Here is a 17539-nt window from a genome sequence, read left to right as displayed (position 1 = left end):
CTTGCACTGTTTTCAACATATACAGTCAAATCCTGGCCCCTGTGTGTGATCCCAGCTGATTTCATTTGACTTTAATGGAATTGCACAAGTTTAACGAAGGGCATCTTTTTATCATCTGGCCCCTAGTCACTAGTCTCTCTGTAGAAATAATTTACCTTGTGAATGAAGAACATTTGTTCTGACCAATTCCAATGAAAGATCTGTCCAATCCAGATCCTGCAGACAGCACTACAATTCCAAGGCATGCTGTGGGCCCTGCATGCTGTGCTCCAAAAGATGTACGGACACAATGTTTGTTACTAGAGAGTTCTGACGGAGGAACAAATGCCATTGGTCAATAAAAATAGAAGAACGCTACGGGAACTGTATGACCTCACTGTGACTAATTTCTGTGTGCAGCCAGCGTAAGTGAGCACAAATTGTGGCCCAATCCTGTGACATGCTGAGCATCTTCTGAGAAGCAATGAGCATTCTAATATTCCACTGAAGCCAGTGTGAGCTGAAAGAGCTCATCATCTCTTGGCCAAGAGCACACCTACTCACGTATGGGCATGATAGGCCTTAAGATTGGGATTTTCAAAGGGGCCCAAGAGAGGCACCCAACTCCTGTGATTTTCAGTGTGAGTTGGGCACCTAACTCTCATAGGTCCCTTTGAAAGTCTCATCTTCTCTTTGCCATTTGAGGTTAGTGTAAATATTCTATGTGGCTATGGTACATTGTATTTGCTATTTTCTCACTTCTAACGAGATGCCCCTGCCCCCCTCTGCCCACAACAATGTAGTGCTGAGAAGAGTGACAAGATACATATGTGAAGCAAAAGGTTTGGACTTAGCTTCAAGCGAGGCCTCCATTGGTGGTCACAGATAGATATGGGCAGGGAGTGTTTCTGTATCCCCCCCGTCTCATTATAATAATTGATATGGCAGGTTTACACCAGGGTCAGCTCTGGCTTTTTGGCCGCCCCAAGCAAAAAACAAACAAACAAACAAAAAAAACAGGGCAGCTAGAACGGCAAAGCAAAAAAAAAAAACCTGCAGCGCGGCCGGAGCGCGGGTGCATGCGGGGAGGAGGTGGGAGTGGGCGGGAGAGAGAGAAGGGGGAGGCCAGGGCTACAGCAGGGGCGCTGCCACACGGCCCCTCCCACTGCGCCGTCTCCTGCCGCCAGCCGCAAGGGCTCCGCTCCGGTCGGCGGGGAGGGAAGGAAGAGGACTGCCCTGCAAGGCGCTCTGGTTCTCCGCGCCGCCACCCCCTACAGGGCGGCTGGAGCGGAACAAGAACAACAACAAAAACAAAAAAGTGGCTGTGCCGCCCTAGGATTGGGCGGAATGCCGCCTCGAACAATCTGCCGCCCCAAGCACCAGCTTGCTCAGCGGTGCCTGGAGCCAGCCCTGGTTTACACTGTCCACCACTTCACACTGCAGAGTGTTGAGGTGCTTGAGGGCTTCCCCATTATCACAACACATTTTTATGTGGTAGTGTATTTGCCCCCCTCCCTCACTATAACAAATGGCTGTACTGTGTACAACAATGCAATTATGAGATAATTCTCTAACCTTCCTGGGTCCTAAGACTAGAAACTCCAACATTTCCAGTACTTGAGCTAAAGGAGATGTCCCTTAAATGGTATTAGTAGTAGGTCCTTTATTGTCTCTGAAATTAGATCACTGGAGTTCAACACTAGAATAGTCACTGTAGGGCAACATCATCACATACACAAAGGGCCAAATTACACTATTTTGGCACTGGTCCATGTTGGTGGTAGTGCTACCACAGGTCACCAGTTCCCCCTAGAGTTGCCATCCCACTCCATGGGTTTCTGCAGAGGGAGGTGAAGCCCTGGTCCTACTTCTCCCCATACTCTCTGGGATAGAATGCATGACTGGTCCTTGTATAGATCTCACAAACTGGGGGAGACTTATTGAACCTTTTTCCTCTGAGCATCTACCCAAGTGCTAGTCACAATCTGACCCAAAGCTGGTGCATTGCACTACTTGTCCTAGGATCAGAGTGTACCTGTTATACATATCTCCATTGTATAATATCTTGATTTCTGTAATAATGATTATTAATAGTTTGCAGTAACAGACTGTATTTTGTCCAAGTTTCTTAAGCCTCACAACTCTGATGGGAAGATGAAGGTAATGAAGGTAAGTGATTTGCCCTTGTAACATAGTAAGTCAGTGGCAGTCTGGAATGGAAACAAAGAGTCACGATTCCCAGTTTTGTGTTACAACTGGCCAGCACTCCATGAGTACTTCAACTCAGTGCAAATCTGCTAATCAAAAAAGTATAGTAATGCAAACAATATCCAGTGAACTTTTCCCCCCAGCCATGTGGTATTACCTAGCATTACCATGATGCTGCCAAGTGATGATTAAGAAAGTAGCTATTTGAATATTTCACACTGTCAGCCTACAAGGTATCAAGTCAACAGCTATCGTTTGTTGGTGCAGCACTTAGATTGCAGCCATCTAGTGCTTCCAACTGTAAATATTAATGGTAAACCTTTATTGGCTACATTTTCTTGCCTCACCACATGACACCCACCATTATTTTCTGTTATGTAGTTAATTATAGTTCTTGTTAACAAGTTTGTGTATATTTTTATCTTGTCAGCAGTTTCCTAATAGAAAGTTAATCAGTGCCCAGATGAGGGAGAACTAACAGCAGCAAATTTAGGTTTGAAGGAAATTTTGAAATAAATGCATATTTGAAAAGGCTAAATAAAATTCAATATAAAATATGTATTCCTGGCCTTTCATCTCTTGATTATCATTGGCTGGAACTCCGGCCTTCACACATAGTCCCTATCTGGATTCAGAGATTTGACTTGCCTATGGGTATGTTAGGATTTTGGTATGCCTCTTTGTTGCTGACAGGAAGGTGTGGGATTTTCTGTCTGACACACAACTTGAACTCTGACCACATATTCTCTTGTATTAAGTACTGGGCATGGTTGATGACACCCATATATAATGTTATTCTACTTTACCATTACAGACGTTGCTGTTATGGTCTGGCGTTTGAGTGTGCGTTGGATGAAGTTGGGGTACACATTGTTTTGTGCTATCACTTGGAGATGGAAGTGAATGCCTGATGGAGTGTTCCCAGTGTGTTGTAAACAGTGATGTAGGTGGCATGAGGGTTGCAAGAAATTCTGGAGACTTCTCCCTTAACTTCCCAGTTCCATGCTCTATTGAAAATCATAGTAGTTAAAGATGGAAAAAATCTGCTAGGTAATTGAGTCTATTTCCATGTAAAAGCAGAAAATAGTCTGGTCCCTCAGTGGACATGTATCAAGTTTGAATGTGATCCTGATCTTAGCCAAATGAAGTGGAAGCTCATCAGGGTGGGCAGAATAGGCTTTGTTTACTTTTTTCTGTGTCAGATCAAAAGGTATCTTTGCCTACTGAGGTGAACTGGCTCTGAGACACTTTTACATGTTATTTTTGCCTACCCACTTTCAGCTATCACCAATGTCCTCTGTAAAAAAGCAGAGTGGTATTTCTCCCCTCATAGATGGTCCTGATAGTGAAGGTCCTGCTAGTGAAGGCAGGGGGCTGGACTCGATGACCTTTCAAGGTCCCTTCCAGTTCTATGAGATAGGTATATCTCCATATAAAAAAAAAAAGTTCACAATCCCCAACAATCATGGTCTATCACCCCACATGGCACTACCTACAAAGGAAGAACATTCCAATTCTCTCATAAAATATGTGTAAGAACAATAAGAGGAATATTTTGTCTTTTCCACTTCTTAGGTCTTGTCCTTTCGCATGTAAGCTGTCTGGGGCAGAGAATGTCTTTTCCAGTATGTTTGTACAGCACCTAGTACAAGGGGGTCCAAACTGCTTGAGGTCTCTAGGTGCTACCACAGTAATTATGAGAAGAACAGACCCATATATATTTGTGGTGGATATATTTATTTTGTCTTTGTCAAGGCATCTTACAGAACTGCGTGCTCAGGGGATATTGCAGCGCTGCTGCTGTGGCATCTGGACATCTGAAGCTTCTTGCTTGGAAAAAAAAGTAAAAGCTGAAGCTTCTATTTTGTTTGAATTTCAGAGATGTTGCAGTTATCTGCACATGGACACTACTGAGGGCCAGCTGGCTTTTGCAGTCCCAACTCAGCCTAAATTTCCATTGAACTCAAGGGTCAGGCTTTTAGTTATTTTTAAAGCTAGGACAATCACTCCATCACAAACACTGAGCAGCCAATCACTCTTCCTTATGTAAATACTGGTTAGGATAACTTACACGGTCCTTGCTTTCCTCTCCTGGTGCCAGCTCAACACTCCAGTGGGCATATTGCCTGAGTAAAGGGTGCTCAGGGTCTTGTTTTGAGCTAAAATATTCAGAGACATTGAAATGATCTGTTCCCATCCATCTCATTATCTGTAATTGCCCCAAACCAATAAAGACCTTTTTCTTTTAAGTCAGAATGTGTATGCTTTTGATTTCTCTCTCAATAGAAGCAATGCAGGTGCCACTAGCCATCCACATAGACTTGAGATCTGTTTGAAGTCCATTAATGTTTTTGTGCTAAGAAAGGGAATTAGCCCTGTACAGAAATAAACAAAAGATTTAGTACTGCTACTGTGCAATTTGAGATGAATATGGAATTAAATAAAAATGCTAAAAGTTTCCTCGGATTTTGAATGCAAGTTTCACATAGTGTTTTTTCTGAAGAACTTGAGGGGCATCCAAAGCATTTGGATAATCTGGGGGTGACTGAGTGTGCTAATTACAGACAGGTGCCAATAAATTCCATGTACTGTAATATATAGTGCCTAACTTAATAAATGCATATATCTATGCTTTATGCAAACAGAGAAGTTAGAATTTAATACCTTAAAATACCACATGAATAAAATTAATTATAATTTAAACTCTACTGAATCAAAATGTGAATCAAATTCAGTCTCAATCAGAATTCACTGGCATAAAGTCAGCTACTGTGATAAATGAAAATAGGTATTTTAAGAGATTAAAAGGTGCTGAAATTAGGCTGTCTAGCATCAGTGAAACAGCTGTGAAAGATGCAGACATTTTAGATAATGCAGGTTTGGATTAGAGAGGTTTGGTTAAACAGCATTCACCTGTACTAAGTCTGAATAATGCCAAATACACTGGTTATCAAATACTCAATGATTTGTTTATACAATTAAAACAGAACACTTTTAAGATTCATCTCTTCAGTCCCCATCTTTTCCTTATGTGACAGGATTTACCCCGCTGTTCTGATGGTAGAATATTCAAGGTATTTCATATTCTCAATGTTGGGCCTAGACTTCAAACAACAGAGTTTGATATACTGTGTGATATACAAGGGTTCAGATAATTATGGAAATACTAGTCATGATTTCATAGTTAAGCCTGAGCTGATTTTTGTAGTTAAAGCAGGGTTTCAACCTCTTTGTCAAATATGAAGACAGTTTATCCTCCCCAAAATTACAACACTCACTCTTTGAATACAGAATTAATTATCTAGGATCTTAAAAGCAATTTGGTAATTAGCACACAAGTGAAGTAATTTAAATATGGGTCCTTTAAGAAATTTAGCAGTGTTGCACAGTGTTTTGTCCCAAATGCTCTTACTAACAGGGCCGGCTCCAGGCACCAGCCTGGCAAGCAGGTGCTTGGGGCGGCCGCTCCGGAGAGGGGCGGCACGTCCAGCTATTTGGAGGCAATTTGGCGGACGGACCCTCACTCCCGCTTGGAGCGAAGGATCTTCTGCCGAATTGCCGCCACAGATCACGATCGCAGCTTTTTTTTTTTTTTTTTGGATGCTTGGAGCGACCAAAACCCTGGAGCCGGCCCTGCTTACTAACAGAATAATACAGATGCTTCAAATTTCCTGTGTAGTTAAAACGCTTAGAAATCTCATGTGTTAGCAACATTTGCTGATTTTTTTTAAAGATTATTGGTCATTTTTTGCCATGACACCATGTAAAACAAACAAAAAACCTTTGTCTTTAAAATCAGTTTAATCCAGTTTGAGTCCACAAGCATTTTGTTTGCCTGAACTAGTCATTTCCAGAATTTAACATGTTTGGACTATTTTTAAATTTAACTTTGATTTTCCTGGGGTTGTAACATTTGTTTTTAGGGTAATAACAGCAACACTGTAGTGTTTGTTACCCTTACATTGCTTATATGTTCTCAATCTTAATTCCAGTTTAGCAGACCTTGTAATATCACAATATGCTATCGATTATGAACCACTCATCCTCATGGTATTTTGGAGAAATGAGAGAGAAAAATTGTACTCATCTTTTCTGATTTGCTCTGCTGATCCCAGTTAGTTTGCAGCTGGACACCTGTTCTGACTTGCTGGCTAGGGGAAATGCTGAATGGCCTGATTAGCTTTAACCAGAGGTTGGATTCTTAAGCAGATTCATCTCCTTCCTAATATGAAGGTGAAAAAGAAAGTAGTGAGAGTTGGGAGACCAACAAGTGATCTAAGCAGACCCCAGAAGAAGGACATTTAAATGATCTGTGAGAGATTGTTGCTATTATACATATAGGGAGAAGTTTAAGAACAGTAAATGACTTTGTATTTTGAGTCTTTTTCCTTCTGTCAAATGTGCCTATAGTTCCACTCTTTTATTATCATCCTCTGTTACTGCTGTTCATATTTAAATCCCAGTCATGCAACATGTAGCATATGAGTGAACAGCTGCACCCGTGGGGAGCCCCAATAAAGCCAATGTACCTTCATGTGGGTGTAACACTCCACCCACATACTTCATGTTGCAGGATTGTGCCTTAGCTTGTAGTTTGTGTTGGAAATAAGGATCATCTTGTCCTTATTTCCCTCACTGTGTGACTTCTGTTTTTATTTATAAGAAGTAGTACCTAGGGGAATGACAGCTCCTTAATAATATTGACATGAACTACTCCTTACTGGCAGATCCTATAGAAAAATCAGGGAGGCAACCTTATATCTGAGCACTTTATATAATGTTTGGGTGGCAGTGTAAACAATTCAGTTTTCCCTTTAGAAGAATCCCTCCAGTTGTCTTGTCAGTATTGGTTCTGGGTGAGGAGTAAACATGGGCATAGCCAGGAAGTTCAGATCCAAACCTTCTCCAAATTCAGAGCTATGTGGTTTCAGGGCATCAGTTCAGGCCAATTACAGAGGGTCAAGCATCCAGATTTTAACTTTCCTAAAGTTTGGGGGGTTGGATGTGAGGTTAGCCAGTTAGTTAAGGCATGAGGGAGTGGGGAGAGATGCCCTCCTGACACTTTGTACTATGTGAATACCACAGTCTCCAGGCCCAGAGCCTGGCTCTGCTCCCTGAAACCCTCAGTGGCCAGATCCTTGCAGGAAGCATGGAGTCCCTGCTCCCCAACCTTCCCAGCCCGGCTCTTGGGACCCGTCTCTCCAACTGTAGCTCTACTCCAACCTCATCCACTGCCATGCCTCGCTGCTGCCTGGCCAAGTACTTGCAAAGTGGATGGCATGCAGTCTAATGGATGTAGGTAGGATTCCACTGTACTGGACGTGGTGAGCAAGCTGTCATGGGTGTGGCGAGGAGCCCAATCTCCTTCGTGAGCAAAGCAAATGTTCCCCCCTCTGTGGACTATAGTGCATGACTGGTCCCAACTCCTTCAGTGCCAAATTGCAGCAGCCTCACCCCTAGCCCAGTGGTGGGTTGAGAGCCATCTTCTGCTTCAGAATCTCAGCTTTTCCTAGGAAAAGGACAGTGAGTGCTCAACCTTGGAAGTTGTGAAGGGGACTGGCTGATTATGGATTTTGACATTTTATCCTTCAAACAAATCCAGGAGTTTCTGAATCCCCGCTGAAAGTTGCCCCCTTCCCACCATTGAAATGTGAAATGACGCCCGTGTAATGGAGGATGGCATAATACTATTTCCATACCTCACAGTGGTGGTCTGAGCATACACTCAAAATGATCATCGGGTGCTCAGATACTAATGCTGTGGGCACCATACATGTACCTAGATAGATAGACATTAGCCAAAGATGGACAAATGATGCACTAACTGAATCAAAACAGAAGATTATCTTGCTATAGAAGCCCCCCCCCCCCGCACATATGCCTGCATCAAAATTGTATTTGATAGCTACTCTGAAGAGGTTCTGATTAACATTATCAAATTATCATAGAATATCAGGGTTGGAAGGGACCTCAGGAGGTCATCTAGTCCAACCCCCTACTCAAAGCAGGACCAACCCCCAATTTTTGCCCCAGATCCCTAAATGGCCCCCTCAAGGATTGAATTCACAACCCTGGGTTTAGCAGGCTAATACTCAAACCACTGAGCTATCCCTCCCCCCCTAGGGTATGAAACAACAGGCTAACTGCAGGGGGAATGTTTGAAGAAGAATGTTTCCCGAATGGTGATTTTAATCCATAACCTCTCTGTTAAATATGAGATATATTTATAGGAACATTGTCAGTCAATGCCAAGTATATACAATTTATCTTTATAACAGAAGGGCCTCATTGTTCCTGAGCGGCATAGTCAAGTTAAAACCATTTATGGATAATGGGGCCCTCCTTATTGATACATTCCCCATGTTCAGTATTGTTCTGACATGTTTGATTTATACAACTCCATTATATTTCAGATTTTCCACTCTTATGGCTCCAACACCCCTCAGTATTATTGGGTGCATCTTTGTGCTCCCCTTGCTTCTGTTATCCCGCCTGGGTGCTACAAGGATCACTGCAGATGCTTTCAAAATGCTTTTGTCAGCTTCAAGGGAATGTCATATGATATTCTGGCTGTTTCAAGGATCTCCTCTGGGAATTACCTCTCTTCTGGATTCTTCAGATATCTCCTCTGGGGTTGCTAAGGCTGTCTGGGAATATCATACACAGGAGGCCAAACCCTCAAGCTAATATAGCGTGTATAACTCCCAACTGTGTAAACGGCTGTGAAATTGGCCAGTTTATCCAAGTGAGTTTCCCAGTGTGGGAAAAGTATTCTGCTTTTTGATACACAAAAGGCAAAAATATACTTTCCGTCTGAATTACTTTTATTTCCAATTAAGGGAAAGAACGAAACAAGAGAGAACCAAAGTAAAGTTTCCATGAGAGAGCACAGTGTGAGTCTCCCCTGTAACATGTTGCACCAGTCTACCTCACAAAATGACAGCTGCCCCTGCTGATAGATTCTTTAGAAATGCAGCAGTGCAGACCTTGAGAAATCGAAGCCATAACAGTTATGTAGCCATGCTAAGGAGATCTTCAGCTCCACGGCTGACAGCTCTAGCTCATAGCGGTCAGTTTGCTGTACTCTCCTCAGGCCATGCAATCTAGTCAGTTTCTCCCTGGATGACAGTTTATCAACTGGGAAGGAAACTTCCTGTCCCAAGGCCATCAGGACAGCCACTGCACATGTCATGTCATCTAAGGCTTAACTGCCCTCTTTGGTAGTTGTGGCTGGACAGAAAAGGGACTTTGCCTCTCAGGAGGGGGTATGGATAGGGCAGCTGTGTAAATGCTACAAGGTCAGCTTAGACTGGGGATTTCTTTCCTCTTAGGTTATGCCCCAGTTCTTCTTCAAGTAGATACAGCCATGTAGTCCAGGCAGGTGCGCACACACCCAGAGCCCTGGAGCCAGGGAACTTTGCCTAGCAGTATCCATAGGGGCGTCACTCACATCTCGCAGCCTTAACACCTCCCCTAGCTGTATAAGGGTGCTGCCCTGACCCCCGCTAGTTTCTTCTCACTGACTGTGGCTGGAGTTGGTTAATGGGGAGAATGCAGCGGGTCGTATTAAAGGGTGAATTGTCGGGTTGGAGGGAGGTTACTAGTGGAGTGCCTCAAGGTTCGGTTTTGGGACCCATCTTATTTAATCTATTTATAACTGACCTCGGGACCGATTGCAAGAGTGGGCTGATAAAGTTTGCGGATGATACGAAGGTGGGAGGAGTTGCAAACTCGGAGGAGGATAGGGATACTCTGCAGGGAGACTTGAATGAGCTTGTGAATTGGAGTATCAGAAATAGGATGAAATTTAATAGTAAAAAGTGTAAGGTGATGCACTTGGGGACGAATAATAACAATTTTAGTTACAAGATGGGGACGCATTGGTTAGAAGTAACGGAAGAGGAGAAGGACCTAGGGGTCCTTGTGGACTGCAGGATGACTATGAGTCGGCAATGTGACGTGGCGGTGAAAAAAGCCAATGCGGTCTTGGGATGTATTAGGCGAGGTATATCTAGTAGAGATAGGGAGGTTCTGCTTCCGTTGTATAAGGCGCTGGTGAGACCTCATTTGGAGTACTGTGTGCAGTTCTGGTCTCCAATGTTTAAAAAAGATGAACTCAAACTGGAACGGGTGCAGAGAAGGGCGACTAAGATGATCAGAGGAATGGAAAACCTGTCGTATGAAAAGAGATTAGAGGAGCTTGGGTTGTTTAGTCTGACAAAGCGAAGGCTGAGGGGGGATATGATTGCTATCTTTAAATATATCAGAGGGGTTAATACAAGGGAGGGAGAGGAATTATTCCAGTTTAGTACTAATGTGGACACGAGAACGAATGGATACAAACTGGCCGGGGGGAAGTTTAGGCTTGAAATTAGACGAAGGTTTCTGACCATCAGAGGGGTGAAATATTGGAACGGCCTTCCGAGGGAAACGGTGGGGGCGACGGACCTGTCTGGTTTTAAGATTAAGTTGGATAAGTTTATGGAGGGAATGGTTTAATGATAAAACATAGTAGCCAAGGAAAACCAAGCAATGGTACATGAACAGCATAATGGCCAACAAGGGTCAGGCTAGAGACTCTTGCCTATATGCTCGGGGTATTACTGATCGCCATATTTGGGGTCGGGAAGGAATTTTCCTCCAGGGTAGATTGGCTGAGCCTCTGGAGGTTTTTCGCCTTCCTCCGCAGCATGGGGCAGGGATCACTAGCAGGAGGGTCTCAGCCGATTGAAGTCACTAAAACACAGGGTTGGGGACTTCAACGGTAGAGTCCAGGGAAGGGTCTTGCGGCCTGCAGCATGCAGGGGGTCAGACCAGATGATCATAATGGTCCCTTCTGACCTTAATGTCTATGAGTCTATGAGTCTATGAGTCAAAGCTCTGTGTGGTGTTCTTTCACCTCACACTTTCTGTCTCAGTTACTGAGAATTTTTTCTTATATATAGTTGTAATAGTGTCTCAGGTTTAATTTAGTGTTAGTTAGATTTAATTAGTGTAATTGGCTGCTCTGTGTGATGCCCTCATCAGGGTTCAAGCATTGTCTGTCACATAGTGGGGCTAACCCCAATAGTGATTCCCCGCACGAGGTGCTTGTTGTGCCTCAGGGAGGGCCACATCAAGGAGGGGTGCTCCATCTGTAAGTCATTTACAAAGAGGATTCAGGTGGCAAGGGACTTAGGGTTGAAGCAGCACCATCTGGAGCAGGCCATCAGGCCTACTTCGGCCCTAAGGGCCGCATCTGATCAGTGGTTGACTGTGGATCCAGCTAGTGAGGCCCCTCCATGTTTGGGTTCCCCAGGTGGAGAAGAAGTCATTCACCTTTCTAGGTACACCAAGGAAGAGGTCCCACAAATCCAACCTGGATCATTCCAGGGCTTGAGCAGACTCTGTCCTCTTCCAAGAGTAGTGCTAACTGGCACCATGCATCTCCCAGCATGCAGAAGGGAGCTGGTCCATCTAACTGCTCCCTGGTACCACATTGAGCTCATTGAGAGCCTGTACTGTCACCTCTGGTTCCGGCCATGAGGGGTCCATTGAGTCCTGTGCTGACAGCATTGGCACCAGTGCCGACTGTCTCATGCCAGCCACATATTAATCGGCATCAAATTTGCTTTGCCTTCCAGCCCTGGACTCTCCATTGGTGCAGGAGTCCTCCAGACCATAGCTTCTTCCTCCTATTCCTCAATTGTGCCCATGGCACCTTCAGGCCATGTGTCAGAGCCACTGGGGGGACACCTCACAGGCTGCAGACAGTGGAGTTGAGGCTGATGCTGGGCCCAGCACCAAAGGACTACTCGATACAGATGCACCCCTTAGCACACTCACTGCTTTGGTGGCAGACACCATAGTCAAACTCAGTGCCACCATTCACCTTGGTGCAGACACCTCTTCTGGTGTTGGGTGGGAGTGTGCATCACTCAGCACCACTGGTGCCGACTCTCCATTCTTCTTCAGCACTATTGCTGCCTGCATGCTGGGCTTTGGATAAGTCCAGTTCACTTGCCCCATTGCGACTGGCTCCCCTGTTGTCAACGGGGAAACTCGAGACTCCTTGAGATCCAGGTTGAAGTCATTGTCTCCCTTGTCATTGCTTGATGGGTGCTGGAGGCCATCCTCAGATCACTCTTGGTACCGAGACCAGCACCTTCCCCACAGCCAGGACAGAGGCTCTTAGTCTGGTACCTACTGGCCACCAATGCCTTACCTGTATGCTCAGTGACCTCCTTGGAATCCTTGGGATATTCCTTGATCCCTGCAGTGCTGTTCCTTGACCCATTCCAGAGCGAGATCACTGGTCCCTTTGGGTGCTCCCATTTCTGAGCCTCTGCAGCTACAAGCAACCAGGGGCCCATTCCTTTGGGGCCTCCAGAATTGTCCCAATCATATCCTGTAGTCCAGGAGTGGGATCCATCATTGGCACAGCAAACCACCTTATCATCCTCCCTGGGCAACTCTACCATGCTAGGCTCCTCCTTTCCCTGGATACCTGAGGACTTTAAGGCATACCAAGACCTCTTGAGGCATATGGTCACTATCTTGAGCATCCAGGCAGAATTTTTGCAGGAAAATACATATAAACTGTTAGATATTCTCCAACCATCTGCTCCAGGGAGAGAAGCCCTCCCGATTAATGAGGCTCTCTAGGAGCTGGCAAAGGCCCTCTGGAGTACTCTGGCTTTGTTGCCTCCAACGGCTAAGCATCCAGAGAAATGATACTTTGTCCCCAGGTAGGGTTTGGAGAGCTTCTATTCCCATCTGGCCCCAAACTCTTTGGTGGTCACTGCAGCAAATGACAGGGCACAGCAGGGGAAGTATAAGTTCATCCCTAAGGACAAAGATTCCAAGAAAATGGACTTGATGGGGAGACAATGTGGGTGAAGTCATATATTTTATTGGACCAACTTCTGTTGGTGAGAGAGACAAGCATTCGAGGGACATAGAGCTCTTCTTCAGGTCTGGGAAAGGTAGTTCCAGTGTCACAGCAAAATGCAAGGTGGGACAGATTGTTTAGCACAAGTAGTTAGCACATATTGTACGGGACCATTCCAGTTAGAGTGGCCTGTTAACATAGGACAAAAAGGAGGGTTAGTAGGTAACAGTTTGTTGTAGCATGCCATAAATCCAATGTTTCTGTTCAGTCCATGATTTTTAGTGTCTAGTAAAGTCATGAATATAGGCTCCCAAGCTCATCTTTTGAAAGTGTTCTGCAGGTTTCCTTTGAGGATGAGGATGACAAGTCAAATATAGAGAAATCGTTTTGTGAAAAGTGTTCACCCACATATGATAGGGTGTTTTTGTCTTTTTTATAACTTTCCTGTGTGAGTTCATTCGAGAGCACAGTGATTGCAGTATTGCCAACCCCAAATGTTCAAAAATCACGAGATTGGCTTTAAAATCATGAGATTATGTAAAATAATAGACTCATAGACTCTAAGGTCAGAAGGGACCATTATGATCATCTAGTCTGACCTCAATAGATTTGGTGTTTTTTTTTTTTATTTCCCTTCTGCTTGTCAAGCCTTTAGGGTGTACTGGGGTCACATTTTGAAGCTTTCTCCAGCATTATGAGGGTTAGAAACTTACTTTTTCTTTAAGAATGAAGGCTGAAATCATCACATATCAACTTGAGTCCAGGAGCTGAGACTCATAACAAAATCATGAGAGTTGGCAACAGTGTGATTGTCTGGTTTTACCCACATAGTTGTTCAGCCATATAGTTGTTGTTGATCAGGAGGAAGATTTTTACCTCTTCTTTATTACAGCTGCACACTGCAAACCAACAGGCATTGCTCTCTAAGTACGATTTTTGTTAATTGGGTGGCCACGTCTAAGTTTGCGGACAAGTTGCCAGAAGCCTCCAAAAAGGAGTTTAAAGTGTTTGTTTCAGAAGGCTATTTGATAGCCAAGATTTTGCTGCAGTTAGCTCTGGACATGGCAGATGCCTTGACCACAATTGTGGCTTCAGCAGTAACCAGGAGGAGGCCTCCTGGCTGCAGAACTCGAGCATTGCATCCAATGTATGGCAGAATATCGAGGACCTATCTTTCGATGACTGGGTTTCGTTCTTGGGCAAGGCCAATGATACCCTGCAGTCCTTTAAGGATTTCTGGGCCATTTTGCGCTCCTTGGGAGTTTACAATACAGAGGTGCCACAGTCAGCAGCAACAGCAATGCCACTCAAGATGCTTTTTTTGGGCAGTCCTCCTTCCTTGTGAGGCACTGGGATTACCCAAGAATGGGTCATACATCCCAGAAGTGGAGAGCCTCTAATTATAGGTTCAGCCAGCCAGTCTGCCCTCCCCTGGCATCTGGCAAGCACCTGTTTTGACTTCTGTGTCCAAAGCAGTAATCTAGTGGTGACCTCTTCATCCCTGTCTCCTCTTGCTTGGGGACCATCTGACTCATTTTTATGGTGTTTGGGACTCAATAACCATGGACAGCTGGGTCCTACCCTTAGATCGGGGTGTGCCATACAGTTCTTCCCCACTCTCCTACCCACCCTCCTACTCACCCATCGTATCTCCCCACCCTCCTACCCCATCCTTCTTCAGGGACCCTTCTTACAAGATACTGCTCTCAAGCAGATTCAGTACCTACTAGTTCTGGGGGGCTGAGCAGGAGGTGACCCTGCTACATGTGGGTGAGGGATTCTACTACTGGTATTTTCTCGTTCCCAAATCTAAGAGAGGGCTGAGATTTGTTCTTGACCTCAGTGACCTCAACAAATACATCAGATATGTGAGATTCTGGATGGTCATTTTTCTCCTGAGCAATTCTCCAGTTTATTGTGCTGGACCAGCACTAACAGTATACTGTGCTCCCCTTTGATCTTTCTTTGGCTCCTCGGATTTTTACCAAATGCATGATTATGATAACAGCAAACTTCAGGAAGAAGAGGATTCATATCTGGACAATTGGTTACTGAAAGGCAAGTCCAGAGAAGAAGTCCTCTCTCATGTTCAGTTCACGCTATGTTTACTCAATTGTCCAGGCCTAATCTTGAATAGCAGTAAGTCAACATTGGTCCGAACTCAAGGAATCAAGTTAGTTGGGGCCCTGATACACTCTATGAGTTCAACAGCATTTCTGCCAACTGACCAATTCCAGGCAATTTGCTGCCTTTTTCTGGAACTGCAGTCTCAACCCTCAACCACAGCCCAAGGATGCCTGAGGTTACTAGGTCATATGGCCACCTGCACACAGGTATCCAGTTTGCCAGGCTGTGCCTACATCCTCTTCAGATGTGGCTGAACTCAGTCTATAGTCCATATTGCCATCCTTTGGGCAGTGTGGTCCAACTTCCCGCACCAATCCTGGGCTCCTTATGATGGTAGATAGTGCAGGGCAATGTGTGCCAGATTCTGAAACTCCTCTCACTTCCACCAGTTCTACATCAGCGTCACCCCATTTACTTCGGTATTGTTAGTCCTGGCTTACCTCAGTGTAAGTGAGAGGAGAATTGTCCATTGTCTCTATTTTTGTTTGAATAAAGTTAAAATCTGTTATGTTCATTGTTGCCTATTTGTTTCAAAAATGTACAGTAAAATGCAATCAAAGAATCAGCTATTTATGCAACTGGCTCTACCCAAAACATCTTTCATAGTCTCAACAAAGGGAATTCTTTCATTGCTTTTTGTAGTGGAAAAATTATTCCGTAGGCTCAGTAAAGTGTGCACAATGTCTCCAGAAGTTATCAGGAGTGAATTTTCATAACAAAAACTGAAAGTTTGTTAGGAATGCAGAGATGGAAAATGTACTGTACAAGCACAGTTCAGCAAGTGATGCATAGACAGATTTACATGACATCCTCAGTTTAATGGGAAACATTCCATGTCACAGACCTTTGAACTACCAATCCTCAGTGTATGGCTTCTTTAAGTGTAATAATTTGATATTAGAAAGCAACAGAGGGTCCTGTGGCACCTTTGAGACTAACAGAAGTATTGGGAGCATAAGCTTTCGTGGGTAAGAACCTCACTTCTTCAGATGCAAGTAATGGAAATCTCCAGAGGCAGGTATAAATCAGTATGGAGATAACGAGGTTAGTTCAATCAGGGAGGATGAGGTGCTCTGCTAGCAGTTGAGGTGTGAACACCAAGGGAGGAGAAACTGCTTCTGTAGTTGGATAGCCATTCACAGACTTTGTTTAATCCTGATCTGATGGTGTCAAATTTGCAAATGAACTGGAACTCAGCAGTTTCTCTTTGGAGTCTGGTCCTGAAGTTTTTTTGCTGTAAGATGGCTACCTTTACATCTGCTATTGTGTGGCAGGGAGGTTGAAGTGTTCTCCTACAGGTTTTTGTATATTGCCATTCCTGATATCTGACTTGTGTCCATTTATCCGCTTGCGTAGTGACTGTCCAGTTTGGCCAATGTACATCGCAGAGGGGCATTGCTGGCATATGATCGCATATATAACATTGGTGGATGTGCAGGTGAATGAGCCGGTGATGTTGTAGCTGATCTGGATAGATCCTGTGATGGTGTTGCTGGTGTAGATATGTGGACAGAGTTGGCATCGAGGTTTGTTGCATGGGTTGGTTCCTGAGTTAGAGTTGTTATGGTGCGGTGCGTGGTTGCTGGTGAGAATATGCTTAAGGTTGGCAGGTTGTCTGTGGGCGAGGACTGGCCTGCCTCCCAAGGTCTGTGAAAGTGAGGGATCATTGTCCAGGATGGGTTGTAGATCACTGATGATGCGTTGGAGAGGTTTAAGCTGAGGACTGTAGGTGATGGCCAGTGGAGTTCTCTTGGTTTCTCTTCTGGGCCTGTCTTGTAGCAGGAGGCTTCTGGGTACACGTCTGGCTCTGTTGATTTGTTTCTTTATTTCCTTGTGTGGGTATTGTAGTTTTGAGAATGCTTGATGAAGATCTTGTAGGTACCTAGCATTCTCAAAACTACGATACCCACACAAGGAAATAAAGAAACAAATCAACTGATTTATACCTGCCTCTGGAGATTTCCATTATTTGCATCTGAAGAAGTGAGGTTCTTACCCACGAAAGCTTATGCTCCCAATACTTCTGTTAGTCTCAAAGGTGCCACAGGACCCTCTGTTGCTTTTTACAGATTCAGACTAACACGGCTACCCCTCTGATATTTGATATTAGAGTTATTCATTATACTACAAGTAATACCTAATGAGCTACTGCACTGCCACTACCCAAATGTGCTTTGTAATGAAATAGTAAGCAGTGCGCAGCAAGGCCCTGATTCAGGAAAGGACTGAAAAGTATGCTTAAACAGACTTCAGAGGGACTTAAATATGTTTCAGTGGTTTCCCTGAATAGGAATGCTTTCCTGAATCAAGGCCTAAGGGTCCCTGGGCCAGAAAAAAAGGGCTCTTTGACCACTC

General features: G+C 44.4%; 1 protein-coding gene across 6 annotated transcripts in view; it reads right to left on the bottom strand.

Annotated features, from left to right (window-relative positions):
* Positions 1 to 17539, bottom strand: part of CRB1 (crumbs cell polarity complex component 1) — a 213046-nt gene that overhangs the window by 50989 nt on the left and 144518 nt on the right. For 2 of the 6 annotated variants that reach the window (XM_054037259.1, XM_054037260.1), the window contains exon 12: positions 6003 to 6409. The exons of the other annotated variants lie outside the window; for them this stretch is intronic. In XM_054037259.1, the coding sequence (XP_053893234.1) occupies positions 6389 to 6409 (21 nt within the window). In that variant the 3' untranslated portion in view covers positions 6003 to 6388. Of the gene's footprint in view, positions 1 to 6002; positions 6410 to 17539 lie in introns of those variants that run through there. 6 annotated transcript variants of the gene reach the window in all.

This window comes from Malaclemys terrapin, chromosome 8, assembly GCF_027887155.1.
Source record: "Malaclemys terrapin pileata isolate rMalTer1 chromosome 8, rMalTer1.hap1, whole genome shotgun sequence".
Lineage (NCBI taxonomy): Eukaryota > Metazoa > Chordata > Testudines > Emydidae > Malaclemys > Malaclemys terrapin.
The sequence above is the reverse complement of the archived record's forward strand: the minus strand, read 5'-3'. Positions and strand labels throughout refer to the sequence as shown.